Raw genomic sequence first — 18,129 nt, forward strand, 5'->3', positions numbered from 1 at the left:
AGCAGAAGAACAAATAACAATTCTCTAGAGTGACTTTAACCTTGGGTTGAAATGTACTTTTAGAAAGTTTCAAAGCAGGTTCACAGAATATTGAAATCCTTGCAGTACAAGAGTCACTACTAGAAGTGTCTCCAAAACACACTATTAGTCTATAACAGTCTTTCAAAAGAAACAGGTTTTGCTTACATTCATCATAGAATCCATAGATCCGATTGATGCTAGCACACTCATGATTTCCTCTTAACAGAAAGAAGTTTTCCGGGTACTTGATTTTATATGCCAGTAATAGGCAAATTGTTTCCAGAGACTGTTTGCCTCTGTCTACATAATCTCCAAGGAAAAGATAATTAGCTTCCGGTGGGAATCCTCCATATTCAAATAATCGAAGCAAGTCTGTATACTGACCATGAATATCACCTAAGTAAGAAAATGTTTACCAAGTATTAGTGCAACAAAATAAAGAGTACACAAATCGAGAACTTAAGTCAGCTAATCACTTTTTATTAACTGATCTTAAAAAACACATTAATAGCTCCTTTAAAAACAGACTGGCAATAGGTATCAGAAAGGTGAGAACCATGTTAATATTACAAACCGAAGTACTCACTAAGTGTAAATAACCCACAGTATTTGCAGAACTGCTATGTCAGCTATGAAATCAATCTGAAAACCAAAAGTCTTCACAATTAAGCTGAAGCTTTCTAACCAAGCTCTAGTTTGTTCAAATTAAAACAAGGTCAGAAAGACAACCTCTAATTGAACAGTCACATGGCCAGGAAGCCAATGTATTAAGAAAAAAAGTCACATTACTTACTGCAAAAACAGATCAGTAAAGAATCTAGACAGACTGGAGAGAAACTGAACATCGTGCTGGCAGAGAGCACTTACTTCAAAGGTCAACTGCTTGTCCTCCCATAACATTGCTGTACGAAGCATTTAGGGTAACTCCTCCTTTGATGCAATTATTCATACGAAAACAGTACAGAGACTCAAAGACTGATACCCCTTACAAGATACTCAACCTTGCAGGTATATCTTAGGAAAAATAACTGTCACGTTACTCATCACGCTGCCAGCTTTAAAATTAAGCAGGCTTTCCATGAAACAGCTCTGTGTGGCAATTACACCACAGTGTATCATATCAGGCTAGCCAAAGCTAACTATCTGTGAGCTGCCCATAAGGTCAAAGAAGATACCAAAGCTGTTCTACAGTAACTTGTAGAATACACATGATGTATTCCAGCTGACTGTAGAATTCATTACCAAAGTGACTGAACACAAAAAAGCTATGAAAGAAGCCTTCAGTACAAGCTGTATTCTGTTTAAATTTAGTACCTCCTGGTCCCTTACACTAAGCATTCTATAAATGCATTTTCACTTTTGCTGCTTGTTCAGTGGCAAAATCCCAACTTTGTTAAGCACAGCTATCCTCCAGTAAAGCACTAGCTACTATGGCCTTAAAAAAAGCAAAAAACCCAAAACCCAACACACACATCTCTCCAACTTTTTCCATAAAAAGGTTCCCAAACCTGTATGCTCTCCAGTTCAATTTTTAAAGCATACAGTGGTAAGAAGAGTACATAGCTATAGTCCTCTTTACTGTTTCTATGAGAAATGCAATACTTCCTCCTTTAGGCAGCATTCCTCTGTAACTACTTCCCACTCAGGGAAAGGAATCACTTCCCAATTTTCTTCTAATAACAGGGAACATTATCCATTACCCAATTCTAGCCACAACCTGAAGTTTCACTGGCTAAAATAATTTTCACGTATGTTACAACAAGAACGATTCCTATTCTACTCGATATTTAGAAACCTCCAGGTCACAACCAGAAGAAAACATAGCAACAACTTGGTAAGTTGTCTTCTATGCTGAGTCTAGTACTCCAGAACTACACTATCAATACACTCCCCAGACTTCACCACCACCAGAATTAACTACCAAGTAAACATACTACAGAAAGAATATTATAATTGTGTTCATTGTCTAGAACTACTTCCAATTACACACATGAGCCAGAGGGACCAAAGCACTTAAAGGGTAAAGGAAAAATTATATGGAAAGCATTAACTATTCCATTCAAGGCACTTGGCATTTTAAAATACAGCTTCATATGGGTACAAGTTGAATTGAAGTCTACCAGATACAAAGTCTTACAGTAAAAACCGCACCTATTTTAAAATGGACATTTACATAAGAATATCTTTCATCTTACATTAAAACACAGCCATTCAAGACATAAAAGCTTATTTTGAACTGACTTGATTACAAGACAAGACAATCCTATAATGGTTCCTCAGGCATTGCCTGAACACACTAAAATAGTAGTTCAAAGCAATACAGCTGCATATTTTGATTTTGGTGAAAGCGACCATCTTTCTTTCACTTTTATCTAAATGCATCTTTGACAATTGCTTTAATATTAAATTTAGATTATCCTGACACTTCCTGGTGCTATCACTATATTTGGAATCCAATTTAAAAATAACAAATGCCTTGTTTAACTGTGCATTTGCTACCCTGTTATTGTGCACCTAACAGCCCTTTCAACTGTCTCAATTTAAGCAAATGAGAAACTAACTTTGAAGGAGGCTAATTATACACTTTGCAGACCTTGACTTATGTACAATCTAAATATTTGAGTTCTCATTTTACTTTATCTAGGAATATGATGAGACTACTGTAGTCTTTTCAGTGTAACACAAACAAACGTGGTAAAGCTGGATTTTACCTTTATGTTATTAGGCAAGCTGGTCTGGTTTTCCCTCCCCACCCTACCAAGCAATTAGTCATTTAAAAATGACTTTGCCATTAGTGCCTTTTTTTTAATTGGTTATATCCTCTCTTAATGTAAGAAACACTGCTGTATTAGGTCTGCCAGGAAAAAGCCTAGGAAGAAGCTAATCTACCTTTGAGCACATTAGTAACAACAAATTCAAAGACTGCTTCAATTTCAATACTATGACACTTTAAGAAGCCTAATTGGAGAAATTTTACACTTTCTAAGACTGCGTCTGCTGTTAACTTGAAGGATGATTACAAGCCAGCATTTACAATACTTTTCTAACAGTTTTTAACAAGCTTGCATACCTATTAACAACAGCATACTTTTGAAGAAGTCTAGCATCTTATAAAGGCTTAGAGAGGTAAAGAACACACAATTTTAGTTCTATCCGTATTTGACAGCAATAGCCATGTTTGTTAAAACTTGCTTTAAAGCTCGAGGAACTTACTACATGGTAACTAAGCCTAATTTAACAGTCTGCACCCAGTTTTATTTTTTTCAATTGAAAAACTAGCAATGCTTTCTTCAACACTATTTTTGAAGTGTTCCATTTCACAACATGTAAAGATCTTTGTTTTGTTTATGCTCTGAAGAGAGCAGCTACAACATTAAACATTTGCTTTTAAAGCAGCTAATTGCTTGTTGAAAGAGTGATCGAAAAAGCAGCAGCTCTGTGCAAGCAGTCCCCAGAGAAGTACAAGGGATAGGTTGCAAAATTCGCATTAGATGAGGGCACAAGCAGCTCTTATTGCCAACGGAATTTGCTCCTAAATAGTACTGGGAGCATAACCAATCTACCAACTGTTAGCTACCTTTTCTCCCCTTAATCCAATCTAAATTGAAAATTACATTTAAGATTGGGAAGACCTCACTCTAATCCATAACACCCAAGTCAAGGTCACTTGCCTATGTCAGTATCCTTTCAACCCACCTAGCATACAACTAGATTAAAACACCTACATAAAGCACAAACATACGAAGTTTACATACCACAAATTTTCAGAGGTGCTTCTAGTTCCAGGAGAATAGGCTGGCTAAGAAATATTTCCCGTGATTTTATACACAAGCCCCGAACTTCTGCTTCGGTCATCTGAACGATCTTCCCAGGACGACATCCTCGTACTGAAATGAGATGTTTAACAGTTGATGGTAACTATCACACAGATATACAGCAATAGCTAAGGGCAGATGAGCTGTATTTGAAATCTGTATTTGACAAAAAGCCAGCAGCACACTCCAACACACCTACCAAATGTGTTGGAATTACATATTCCAACACATTCTAAAATTAATCTCCGATACTGTGGTAACCTGTGCTTAAAGGTCTATATGCATTCCTGTTGAATCAGGTTCTCAGAAGAGAACAACTTAAGCCTTGCTTTCGTCCACATTTGGATAAAGAACAACTTGAAAAAGTGTTTAAATTAACAGTCCCATTAGGGTAGAATATTCACAATAGGCAAAAAAATCCAGAGAATGGAAATCCTGAAAACACTTTCACATTAGCACAACAAACTTGTTTAGGACTGCTGAGTTCAACAGGGCTAGCTAAATACAAAGAAAAAAAAACAGGCATTTTTACAGTTTTGGCAGTTGAAATTGCCGTATTAGGATCATCACACTAAAAACTATGAAAGTTTGATGAAACCTTCATTCATATATAATGGCTCTTGAGGTATTGGAACCTTTATGTCCAAACAATGACATTCTGATTAGAATGAAACTGAATTCCTAAACCACTAAGTCAGGTACTCAGACCTATATTTAGCACTAAGTTTTCAAAAGCATTCACATGTCATCGCATTCAAACCAACATCCTCTGGCAAGTTTATCTGCAGCTGCTTCTTTCCATAAATATCTATATGATTCCTCTGTCAGAGGTTTTAATGTGTCTTTAATGAGGCAGTAAAATAGAACAAATGCATCTGCACTTTGGCTGATCCAGTTCAGTCTTCCATCTCAACCTAAACAAATCTTCAGAGTTCAAACTAATAAGCCAGAATGTATCAGTGTCTACAACAGGCAAACATCCTGTTCTGCCATCTGCTTTAGACAGAAGCAAAGTTCAGCATTAAACCATGGTAGCACCTACACGAGAAGGTGGTACAAAACTTTAGCAGTTCAAATCCAAATACTTTCAAACTCAAACATAGTAAGACATTACTTTAGAATAATTTCAGCTGCAATTTCAGTAAGTCTAGTAAGATAGATTTGCGAACAGAATAGCAAAAACTAGTTCTTCACACATAAAATTAGTTCCTGGCTTTCCTGCTTCCCCTCTCCAAAACAGAAGATTAAGCTTGCAACTTTTTTTTTAAATTAATATAACCTCCCTTTTCCTTTTGTTTCCATTTAGGTCCTCAAAAACATACTTCATAGAGAAGATCAGTATCATTATCTACATTGTTCAATGGGGAAAAAAAGGATATGAGGGACAACAGTTTGTCCTAGGTCACCTAGTACTACAGTCCAAAGTGTTAAGCTCAAAAAGCTCTGCTCTGGTTATCACTGCATACTTCTCCCAGTGTAACTGCACATCTGACCATTCCAACACTGTGCTATGAATTTTTAACGAACATCAGACACACACTTCTTAAATTAAGGTTAGGAAGCAGCCACAGGAACATGTGAAAAAGCAGAAATGAAGAATGGTTTTCTCAAGCAGGGAAAAGAAGATGTGAAACTAGATCCTGGGACAGCCACTTTGAGTGCCAAAATAGGAGGAGGGCTAGTCTATCTGCAGGGAGGATACACTGGAAATACTTTGCTCATTAGAATCCCACAAGAACAAGGCTGTGGCATACAGGACGACTTCTGTGAAACTCTGAATCAGTACTAGGTGATATTTACCATATGGTAAGTCACATTCCTTTTGCTGATTAAGATTTCAACTATACTTGAGAAAGTAAACAGCTTTTTAGTAAAACTTTTTTGTTGTTATTCTTCATGCATTAAGATGCTGGCTTACATATTGAAAGAATACAAAGGCAGACATTAGACACAATCAAGGTGACTAGAAAACAATAAATGCCTACAGGCTTCCATTTCACCCCATCTCAAACACTACGTGATGCACTTGTAGATACATCTTGAGCCCCATGGGGATTATTAGCAAAAAAAAAAATCTCAGGCTTGACAGCTTTGCACAAGACTTGAGTATCCAATTTGCGAGGTACCAAAACGCTTCAATCTCCACCTTTTCAAATGCTTCCATTCCAGTAGCTTATAATGATCCCTTTCATACACTACAAACTCATTTTGATAGGCACAATAAACTGTCACTATACATAAGAAAGCTCCCATCTGAAAGAGCAGAGTCTTGGTAACCCAATGGCTATCATTTTATTAAAGCAATTGTTATATTTTAAACCCATGGCTTCTAACATCAAGGTCACGCCTAAGAAACATGCAGCACAACTAGCTTTTCAGTCCCATTTTTCCCCGCTACAAACTGCATTCTTTCAACATGTTTTAATAAGCAATTAGAATCTCCTCTGTATTTAACTACTTTCATAATGTTTTGCAAGACCAGAATTAAGCCATTTGATGTAGATTAAAAGCAAAAATGACTTAACTGCACACTTTTTACATCCATTCTAGTTCTGGAACTCAAACCCAGGAAAGCCCACCATACACAACATTAACATTACTGTAAGTAACACCAGACCAAGCACAGAGTCCAAAATTGAGACAGCAGTTCAAGGAGGGCACTCATAATACTTAAAATAACTTTGATCCAATCAATACTTCTTAGAACACCAGCCTTTAGCTCCCTTTGAAACTCACACGGAGGTTTAAACTTGGAACATTTGCTTTATAGGACTGAGGCTTTACATGCTGCTGGATTTTTGCACTAGAAGACACAGTGAACAGGCAGCTCCTGACTTCAAAATTAACTAACTGCCACAGTCAGTGCATCCAGCACCTTGATGTCAGCTCTTTACCTTTTACAGTAGAGCCTTAAATGTTGCAAGCCCTTAACAGACAAACCCACAAACAGGGCAGTAACTTATTACCACACTTCAGATTCTCCAGATAAGAGCATCTACAACTATGGCAAGTACGTCACTCTCAGAGGAGGAGACAACACACACCTAATGATTGCAGTTACTTCCAGCCTTTGGGAAGGGTACAAATCTGGGCCACTGCACTTTTGCAAAAGCACTGCATGCGCCCCCCCCGCCCCCCCACCTCCGTCCGAACAGTCAGCAGCTCCACATAGCAAACATGTAAGCTCAGTTACATTTGAAGGAGTACAAAGCCTCGGGTTTCCCAAGGAATAATCATCAATAATATAGTTAAGAGAAAAGAAGTTTTCTCCCACAATCTCCTGATCATCAGTAAGTATACTGCATATTGAAAAATGAGAACCTACTGTGACTCTGGAAGCTTCAGCCCTTTACTGGATTCACAAAGGCACTGAAAGGTTCGCCAAGTAGTCATCTGAAACAGCTGTGCCACAGCTGTGGTACAAGTACACAAGAAAGACTAAGCACATCTTTCACCAGCTTTCACTACAACTAGAATTTAGTTCAAGTTCCCTTGACTTGGCTGAGCACTGTATGGATTGTAAACAAGAGCATCTCTCACCACATTTAGTTTTTCAAAAGCCAAATCCCCAAGAACAGATTTAAGAGGAGGTTATGAGAATGAGATCAAGAGTGTAAGTGATGTATTTCAGACTCATTTACAAATTACTATAGCTAACCATTCTTAAAACATGCAAGTCATAGCTGCATGCATTGTAAAATTTGTAGCTCACAAAAAGCCTCTAACAGCATTGGGAAAACCATCATTTCTAATGGTTGTCATTTATGCAGGGCTAAAACGGCATCTCAACATTAGACATAAATTAATTCTCTTTAATCTAAGACACAGATGCTGTAAACAAGTTTTGATTTACATAAGTCTTTGGTAGGGATGGCAATTCCTGTTGTAACACACAATCCCCCGTGCGTAGTGCTGTGCCAGAACAAGCCTTCGCTGCAAGGAGCTTAAAGCAGAGTGACACAGCAGGGAATAAAGAGAATTAAAAGCAACTATATGCATTGTACTGTCAGACTATTATTTTAGCACAATAGATCCTATAGTAATCCAAAAACTGCTCTAATATTAAAATGGTCTCTGCATCTACACAACCTTTGATAAGCAACCTTAGCGAGTCTACTAATAGCAATTAGTAATCAGAGACACTAGTTGCACAGTGACAGGAAAGAAAAAAATTAGCAAAAAAATGATCTTTTTTAGTCCCTCCAAATTCATGCCAGAGAGTAGCATATTATGTAAGGCAAGGAGAGGAAGAAAACAAATAATACTAAGGAAATTGGGTCAAGAACTGGCTGTTGGAAGTTCTATGAGCATCACTTTTTGCCATACTCTTTCATGAACTGGAGAAAATACATTCAATCTATTCCGTCACACTGTTTCTGGTGTGCCTCTCAAAGTAACCAAGCTGCTCATTTTGCGGCATCACCAAGAGAAGTTTCTTCAATTAGTAAATCAGCTTTGGTATGCACAGCTCTCCTAAGCATTTATACTGTGTTCTCCAATACCAGACATGTCCTGTTTACTGGACAAAATACTCACGTGTTTAGCATAACATTAAAACCCAGACAGACTTCTAAGTCTCATAAAAAATCGGGCCAGCATTATTGCTAAGAAGCAGCCTCCTCCTTTCCCTACACTCTGCTTTTTTTGCAGGCATATGCATTTATGTGGCCACACAGTAAACTGCATCAGACACAGCAAAACAAAAATGTAATCTAGACAGTTCCCTAAGCTGGAGAATACATCCACTGTGAACTTGGGCTAGGACTAGTGAAGGCATAAGAAGCTGGTTCTGCTTCTCTTCACAGTAGCTCCAGCCAAGCTTATTTCTGAAATTACATCTTTAGAGATCTATTTTGCCAGAGCATAGCTAAAAAACCCAAAACTACATCACAAGACTGCAAGCATACAATTTTACAAATTGTACACAAGCAATTCCCACAAGCTTACACTCCCCCCAACATTCTGTGGAATGTTTAATGATTGGTGATTAACAACTATGACATTTAACTATTTATTTCTTGTACTTCAAAGTACTTTGGAGTATTTGATGAATCCTCAATAGTAGGAAGAGACAGATTTGGAAGTCAAAGGTGGCATTACCTAGGACTTGGAAAAAACCAAACAGTTCTTACACTGATTTTGGAAACATGTTCTGAAGTTATCTGCTCTCAGCATTTTTAAAAACCAAGTTATATACTTTCATGGTTTTAAGTCAGGAATCCTACATTGGATTTTAAAAGTGTCTTTCATTTTGGAAAGCAAAACTTCTACTCCCTCAAAATATTTTCTGTTATTTAAATTGTTCAGCTGTCATCCAGAAGCAGCCACTCCCTATCTTGCAGCAAAACACTGAGAGTTAAGCCAGCAACACAAGTTTTCAAAGTTTCAGAATTGCTGTAACAGAACTAACCTTAGAATGGCTTTCATTCATGTGTTACACTGGTGGACAACAATAATATAAACGAAGCCCTGCCAAAGCTCTGCTCAATCAGTAAGATGCATATCACTGAATATACAGCTACTCTGCATGGTGTACGCAGCAAAGCCCTGTACCTTTCCCAGGGTACATTATCCAAACTCCCCACTAAAAATAGAAGAATCAGCCTTCTAGGGAGTTTTTTCCTGAAGAACAGTGCTTTCCTATCCAAGTACTCTTAAAATCTTAATAAATTTGCCTTCACTGGATGTCCTTGATATTAAGTATTTTGCTTAATAACACAGTGATTGCTTGTGAACTCATTTTAGTAGGACTTAGTTAACATGAAACAAATTCACTGCAGAGTAGAAGACTGCCCAAGCCTTTAATTTCTAACCAAGAAAATAACCAAACAATGAAGTGTTCTTCTACCCAAACCTGAATTTACATTCTTAAAATACATACTATCCAGCAGAATTATCATTCATGGAGGAGCTTCATTAGAAATTAGTACGTAAAGTTGCTTCAGGGGATACCCAAATAAGCCCACAAAAACACGCAAGTGTCCCTACACCAACATCCGCCCACTATATTTGCTTTTCATGGACCACCTGCTTCCTTACACAGAGGTTCCATAAAATAACTGATGGTCTCAATCATTCTGTATCATGCAGTTCCAAGAAATGACGAATTCAAGATTGAAGGACAAGATCACATCAGTTACTCCATTCTGTAAGCAAAATGTGTAACCCTAATGCTTGTTATTGGTCTATATTTACTGTTTGCTTACTTACACTTGAACCTAAAACTCATGCAACTAGCAAAGCATAAAGTAGAAGCCTTTTACTATGCTGTATTACATGAAGTGGTGACAATTCCTGTTCTAGTCCACTTGGAAGGCTAACCTAACACAAAAATCTTCTCATGAAACAGAATTTCACCTTCTTTCTCAAAGTTTAACTTTCTTTTCCCATAAAGCAGTGCTAATGAAATTCCTGAAATTTGAGGAAGGCAGAGGCAAAATACCAAGTTACTTCACAACTCCTGAGAAGTACCAAGGACAGAAGTTACTTAAGTTGTAATCCAAAAGGTTAGCGTTTAACATGACTTTTGCACCTCTAAAATTTCTCGGGTATTTAACTAATATGGCTATGCAGGATATACACACAAAAGGTTTGTATCAAGCTTATATTAAAAAACCAGAAACACACAGAAGATGGTGCTGTGAAACTAAGATGACCTAGCGTATGTACTAAGACAAATCACACAACAGTAAGAAGAGGCAAACAGGTTCATTTCTATGTTCAAATTATAAACCAGATACGTACTGCTTTAGAGGCACCTCAGGTTGTAGTTAAGAGTAGATTCCCCTATACATGCACAACCTTCACTGAGTACAGCATCTGACCTTATGATTAATAGCCAAATATAGTATGCTTGACCTTACAGTGCTAAACCATATATTGTGGTGTTGGGTTTTCTTCCTGTTCTAAAAAGTTATATACCTACATTTGGTGGTCATTAATGAGCATTTAATTGCAACTATCAAGTATTAAAAATCCTCTTATCTACACTAAATAAAAACAGTGACTGTTTTCCTTTTATACTATGATTTAGCTGTACTCTGAGCAAGACACTGAATGACTCAAATAAAAACTGTGCTGCAGAATATCTAAATGAAACAGTTAGCGAATCATGTAGCCTTCAAGTGGCAAAATAGCCAGCCAGAATAAAGGAACATCAGCACACACTGCCTGACGCTGGGCTCTTGGCCTTCAGTGGAATTTTTCAAGCCAACTATCCAATTCGTCATGCACTTATAAAGCTAAAGATGAACTGGCTGATATCTGCACTGCTGTACAAACCCAGAAACAAACGTCATTCTTCTTTCTATTCCTTCTCCCTGTTTAATACAATACCTACCCTCCTTAAAACATATGAAGAATGCTTATTTTCTTTCTCTAAAGACTAAGAATATTTCAAAAATACATCCTTTGCAAGAAATTTCTTATTAAGTTCTCCTTGTTTGTCTTTCTAATAGCAGATTATCCAGTGATTTCACACCAAACGAGGTAATAACTCTTGTTTATTCAAGGTTCACCTCCATGATTTGTTTATATTGTTCTGCAACAGATTATTAAGGTCTATTTTTCTTCTCTGCAGCCGCCTCTTTTTCAGTATCAGTTACAGAGCCTGCAGAACTGCAAGCACTACTACTTTATCATACCAGACCATCAGGCTGGCTGGATAGGTTAATAAGTCAAGATACTAACCAAACACGAAATAATGTATTATTGACCAGAATACATTGGCCCAGTAGCTCTACACCATTTAAAACTAATAAGGAAAAACTCAATTATTTCACAAGCATTTAAAATCCAACTTCCATTTGAAAAATTAAGCAATATTCAAATTTCTATCTTTATCACAACCTGCAAGACCGCTGAAATCAGAAGAAACTGAAGGCTGCAGCTTGCTTAGAAGACATCACATGACACTAAGAACACTATGCAAGTAGCTTTTATTAAGGCAATCAAAAATCACACTGAGCTGAACACTGAAGCAATAACAATTCTCCACGTCTACTGGAAGTTTGACAACTCTCAACTATTTCCCAGCTTTCCTGATGGATCAGTACTATCAGAACTAGTAGCCCTCCTAGTCTCACCAAAAATAATTTTGTTTTAGAGCAGATCCACATTAAGTTCCATCAACCGAATTCAAGTTGTTAATTTGAAATAGGTTAGCTAGATTTAGGCAAGCAAGAGGTCTTGCCTAGACAAGGTAAATTTGTTTGTACAGCTATATAAATAAACCCTCTTCACAGAAATCCAGCTTGTATTTAAGGCTACTGTATGTGTGGTTTTCCCTACGTACATCCTCTCTTCCATATGGTAAACTCCTTAGTGTTTACCAAGACAGACACCTATATATTTGAAAGTGCAGAAAGTCCAGTCCAGCTGGGCTGCCTTATACCAAGAAATTTTAAGAGTAATTTACAGCACAGAAACAGGAAGCCCATCACGCAGACAGATATATGGCAGTCTCTCTTAGCATCATCCCCAGCACTCTTTACAAGTAAGGTCACACCTATTCCAACATCCTTGTTTGGATACAGAGGGAACTTCTCCACACATCACCAAAGCTTAATTAGCTTAGAGCCTGGCTTAAAGGTAAGCCTGGTGTAGCAGTTTAGCTCACAGTGGGATACATGGTGTGCCTAGATAGGGCAAAACACAATATACTCCACATCTGCTGTACTTTTAAGTGTCTCATGTGTGTGCGTACTCCTGTGCTGACCACAGCTGGAATGGACTGGGAAAATCTATCCACCAGATGGCATAGCTGGGAAGGTAAGAAGGAAAAAAACCAACAAGAAAAAAGTCAGCACACCGAAGCAAAAATGGGACGATTGTCTTTTTGTGTACCATAGTGCAACTAAGCCTGACCCATGACTAGAATTCTGAGTACTAGTGGAAGAAGGAAACAGTCTTAAGACTAATTTGGCTTGTTGACTTTCATGGTCACGCATCAGTCTGAAAGTGTTTTAGCAGAGCTATGGAATTTTGTGTTTACATGACCTGTAAGTCTTTGCAAATTCGCTTACAAGCGATTTCTTTATCAAAAGAGATCTTATAATAAAGCTAAAAGTATCTCCAAGATCAGTCAGGAATACATCTAAGAGCACTAGCACCTCCCTCATTCTTCTAGTAAAGAAACAGGAATGGGAATTTAAGTCTGGAGGTAGAAGAAATAAGAGAAAGCATTGCCATGTTCAGACTTTAAGCATACAGTATACACTTTAGTTTAACTTTCCTCCAAATAGACGTTATTTATAGGGTTATCATTAACTAGTAACCAAGTACTAGACACATTGCAAGAGAAAGTTAATTCAAAACAAGCTGTTACCATTCCTAAATTCACCACTTAACCAATGAATAAAAAGGATAAGAACTTGGTATATGCAAAAGAACACAGAAATGAAAAGCTGATGTCCTAGAAGTCTATCACCATGCATTACACTATGGTTCAGTGAGTTCTTCTGAAAACTATCCCCAATTTAACTCAAGAGTTAATCAATCTGGCTTCCAGCAGTCAAAAGATCTCTAAAATAAGTACACATTGAAGATAAGCATGCATGCACACGCGTTGAGGGTTGGGGAGATGTTCTTGATGAATTCTCCCAAGCAGTATGACTATAGGCCACCTCATATTGATATCTCAGAAAAAAGAAAAAACCAGAACGCATGAAGGGTAAAACGATTTAAGTAGGTAATTCCAATCAAAAGGCAAGTTAACATGTCATATAACCCAAAAGATACATAGTCTTGAGCAACAAAGGTAAAAACAGTTAGAGTAACCTAATTAAAGCAAGAGCAAGAACTCATGACAGCTAATATCACAGCCTAAAAACAGGTGTCAGCAACCCAGCGACAGCATGGAAGTTTCCTGTTGGTGTGGCTTTTGATATGTATTTGCTACACTTTAAAATTTATGTGCAGCAGCCACTGAGACGCAATTGCGGACTGCTATTCAAACTTAAAGCCATCCATTTCACTTAAAAGTAACCAAAAGGACTAAATATCTACTTCATGGCAAAATTCCACAAAAGTGCCTTTTTATTATTTCAATGTGCATTTTTACAGCTCAAAAGACAGGTCTCCTTATCCTTTAAGTCAAAGTTGAAGCGTAATGGAGCCAAAAAACTTGCTTTAAACTAATTAATTGCTCCAGAGACAAGAGTCAATAGAAATTTTTCTGTGCAAGCAGCTTGGGAAGGGATTCATACTCATTTTACCAGAACAGGTCAGCTAAGCAACAGCATGAGCTCCAGAATGTAAGTTGCCAACTGTACAAAAAAAGCTTCATTGTGAAACACTACTATTCAAACCACAGCTTAAAATATTGTACACGAGCAGTACAACATATAAGAGATGTTAAATGGAAGCAAAAATAATTCAGACACAAGGCATTCTTTTAATAGGGGCTTTTTTCAAATAAGACCTGCAAGAATCCATTCCCTTTCAGATACAAGATCTTGTACAAGGCACCCTACTGTTAGTAGGTGACATGCAGAGGATGAACCACCCCATTTCCCTGAAGAATCTTCCTAATCTCTGCTCAGAGGGATAAACAGAGATGAAAAGTTGTAAGCAAAGCTTGGTTCAGAAGTTGCATATACATATCCCTAAAGATTAAAGTACTGTGGAATACAACGCACAGATTAGGTTGCCTGGACACAAGGCACCCAATCATAATGCAGAAAGCTAGAAAGTTGCAACACAAGTATTTATGCTGTATGTAAAAGATACAGAATGTGTACTTTAAAAGTCTTAGTTAAAAAAAAGGATAAGCAGAGTAATATTTAAGATAATAGACAGTAGAACAATCCAACAAGTTGCATACCAAAACACTGCAGAATCCTCTGCTGTTAAAGCAATCTATATTTAAGTAACTACACTGATGAGCAAAGAGGAAAACTACCTTTCTAATATATATTTTTAAAGTGTCTCTCAAAAAAACCCAGCACCACACATATACATGCATTTTGATGTCCCCAAAAAGACCCACACTACAAAGTCAATGTTTACTAAGTTACTATCAGGTTTGTCTTAAAATCTGGGTTTCAACATCCAGAAAAAGGGAGTTTTATCTGTATTAGTGATCAAAGATAAACCTTGACTGACGATACCTGCAGGTTTCTTAATACTATACTACACTGCATACCTTAAATCACAAACATAAGCACAGTTGCCCAAAGCCTTTACGTATTTTACAACATTGACTTTATTGCTCATAATTAAGTTTCACACCTAAAAAGAACAGAGAGCAACTACTAAAAAAAAAAAATCCTTAAAGCACTAAAAGCTCTGCTTTGTAGTAACTCAGCTGAACAAAACTTTCCGACTTTTACAAAACTTGTTTCGCTTCCAGAACTGTGTATACTCCATAGACTCCTTTCTATAAGCCTTCTGCAAAGTGATCCAACTATTCAAGGAGTACAGCAACCAAGTAAATGAACAGTGCATATCCACGGATGTACTCTCATCTCCAATCTACCAGGTATTTGTTGAATGTGGAATGGAAGATTAATGGCAGAAGAGGCCTAAGAAGACTAAACATTCAAGACATAACTTAAATAAAAAGAAAATGCTAGGAATAATTCCTCAGCTTCTCCAAAAGCGGGGAGTAAGTCAGTTTCTGCCTTACTTTAAAGGAAAGACTATTTAATACACACAAAACCCTTCATAGCTTTTATTAGCCATCCGTGACAGCCACTTTTGGAGACTGCCCCGTAGGCAGGCAGCGGAATGTCAGCACACTAAATCCCTCTCGTTCCACTGACACTCACGTACATACAATTCCATACCTAACGCAGCTCGTACATATAATTTTAAACACAAAAGACTGCGACGAACAGAGGAAGGGGTAAGGCCGCCCGTAGCTCTGCTAGCGAGGCTTCTCCAGCTCGCCCCTCAGCCAGGCAGCTGCAGCGGGCGGGGGGAAGGCAAGACAGAAAGCTAGGCTTTTTTTTAAATAGGAAAGCAGCCACTTCACCTAGACAGGGAGGAGGGACCCCCGCGCACACCAGCGCCTACAGGATGCTTAAAAGCGTCCCTCCTCCCTCCGAAGGGCTCGGCAGGGCCGAGCTTGGGTCTCGGGGCACCGGCGAGGCGCGCCAAGGCGCCTCCCGGCCGCCACGCCGGGCCTGGCGGCGCGGGGAAGGCGCTGCCCCCGCTCCCCCGATCGCAGGGCGGGATGAGCCCGCCCCGCCCGCTTCCCCCCACACCCCGCCGGCAGCGCCGGCTCCGGCGGGGAGGCCGAGGGGAGGCGACGGCGCCCTCTCGCCCTCCGCGGTGCGCGCGTGGGGCAGCATGCAGCCGGGGCTGCCCGGGGCCTCACTCACCTTCCAGCAGCCGGGTGATGAGGCTGTCCACGTTCAGCTCCCCGTCCGCCATTTTGTGGCCACCAGACTCGGTCCCGGGCGGGGAGAGGGCGGGGTGGAGGGCGCTTCACGGAGGAGGAGGAGCAGGGAGCGATGGCCGCAGCTACAGTAGCTCCCCCCACCCCCCTCCGACAGTCCCCTACCGCCGCCCGGCTTCTCCCGCGCTGGCAGCCGAAAGCGCCGCGCCCGCTCCCTCACCGCTAAATGGGGGGAAGCGGCCACCCCTCCTCCCTGCACCTCCTCCCCGCCTCAGAAGCCGCTAGGGCGCATGCGCCCCCTCACCCCTCCCGCCGCCGCGGCTCTGCCGCTCCGCGCTCCAGGCACCGCGCAGGCGCCGAAGGTGCTGGCGGGCTCCGGGGCGCATGCGCAGAGCGTCACCGACCTTCCCTCCCGCATCCCCCGCGGGTCTCCAGGTTACCGGCCGTCGCTCGGCGGCCGGGCCGGTCACCCAGTCACCTGCCGGCCTGCGGGTCTCGCAGGAGGGAGCTGCCCAGCCCCTGCGCCCCGATCCGGGCTTCCCTGGCCTGCTTTCTGCCCGGCCCGGGCCTAAGAGCCCGAGGCCTCGCAAGCCAGGCCCCCGCAGGGCTTCCTTTGGGTCCGACTCTGGGTTTGCCCCTTCAGGCCTCCACAGAGCGCGGGATGAGGAAGCCTTTCCTGTCACGACGCCTACAGCCGCCAGTCCTGAGAGGTTGGGCAGCTCTGCCGGCTGTCCTAACTCGGAGAGCCGCTCCGAGGACGTGGGGATACTTGGCACTTCTCATGGTGCCCCACCTCCTTACAACGTGTTACTGCAGAAGAGTGGTGGCTTTACCTTAAGAAGAGGTTATGTTGGCAGCCATCAATTATGGACAAAAGGCAAGAAAATGAGTCCTAGTAGGCTGCGTGTAACCTGTGTGTCACCCCTTCTGCTGAAACTGCGCCTGTGAAAGCTCACAGTTTATTAAAAAAAAAATCTGTCAGAACTGGAATGACAAGTTGTGCTCTTTATACCCCTCCTCTAACACAGTTGTCAGAAAAACCTCCTAACCAATGTGGTTTGTGTTTCATTGCGGCTGGACGGGCTCTGAGTACTTTTTTAGTCATTTATTAAACTTTTTTTAACAATGAGTGGTCTAAAAACGTTATTTTACATACTTCTGTCAACAGATGCTTGCCTTGGATGGACAGAGAAGTGCTTTAAAATGTGGGTGGTGAAAACTTCTGAACTGGGACAGCAGACAAATACATGTATGTTGACAAAATGACAAAGTGCAGATGTTCTAGAAAAAACAAGCAGCTTATTTATATTCCTAAATATAGATGTTGATGTAGAAACTTATCTCTGTGAGATAGAACTTCAGGTTTTCCATCAGTCTCTACAAGCCAGCAAAATTCTGTCACCTTAAATAATTTCAAAACCCATTTTTTAATCTCTTGTTTAGGAGAAAATGAGTAGGAGCAAAACAAAAGCAATTAGGGTAAGGCGGGGCAATGATTAGGCGTCAGATGATGCTAGGTGTCCAGACAGTCAGGTAAAAGAACACTCTTTTGAAATACCTACGCAATGATAATAAAGTTTCACTTGATACATTGAAGGAAGAAGAAGAAACTCCAGAAGAGAAAATTGATTTTGTATGTCAATTTGTAGGCAGCATATATGGAAATGTAATTCCAACTCATCTGCTGAAAGCATATACTGCTATCCTATCTTATTTTTCAAATTCTGCTAGTAGTGAATAAATAAAAAAAAATAAATATTTTTCTTTCATTTTTTTGTCAAACTAGGAAAAATAATTACTCAGCTTTTAAAAGGATATTCCTTATCCCAACTACTTCATTGCTGCCAAAACTAATAGATCCGCAGTCCCTCTTGAGCTTTTAGGAATTGTCCCAGTTTCATTTCACACAACCGAACTGCCCTGAAGGTTATTTTAAGCCATCGCAACATCAGG

The 18,129-nt window shown here is 39.8% G+C and overlaps 1 protein-coding gene across 1 annotated transcript in view; it reads right to left on the minus strand.

The window, feature by feature from the left end:
- The window catches only part of PPP1CB (protein phosphatase 1 catalytic subunit beta), a 28,299-nt gene extending 11,936 nt beyond the window's left edge, over positions 1–16,363 (minus strand). The window contains exons 1-3 of the mRNA XM_059835900.1: positions 16,160–16,363; positions 3,777–3,908; positions 187–417 (exon numbers count right to left, since the gene is read on the minus strand). Of these exons, the coding sequence (XP_059691883.1) occupies positions 187–417; positions 3,777–3,908; positions 16,160–16,211 (415 nt within the window). The 5' untranslated portion in view covers positions 16,212–16,363. The remainder of the gene's footprint in view (positions 1–186; positions 418–3,776; positions 3,909–16,159) is intronic.
- Positions 16,364–18,129: the final 1,766 nt, after the last annotated feature.

The sequence above is a fragment of the Gavia stellata genome, chromosome 2 (assembly GCF_030936135.1).
Source record: "Gavia stellata isolate bGavSte3 chromosome 2, bGavSte3.hap2, whole genome shotgun sequence".
In the NCBI taxonomy this organism is placed as follows: domain Eukaryota; kingdom Metazoa; phylum Chordata; class Aves; order Gaviiformes; family Gaviidae; genus Gavia; species Gavia stellata.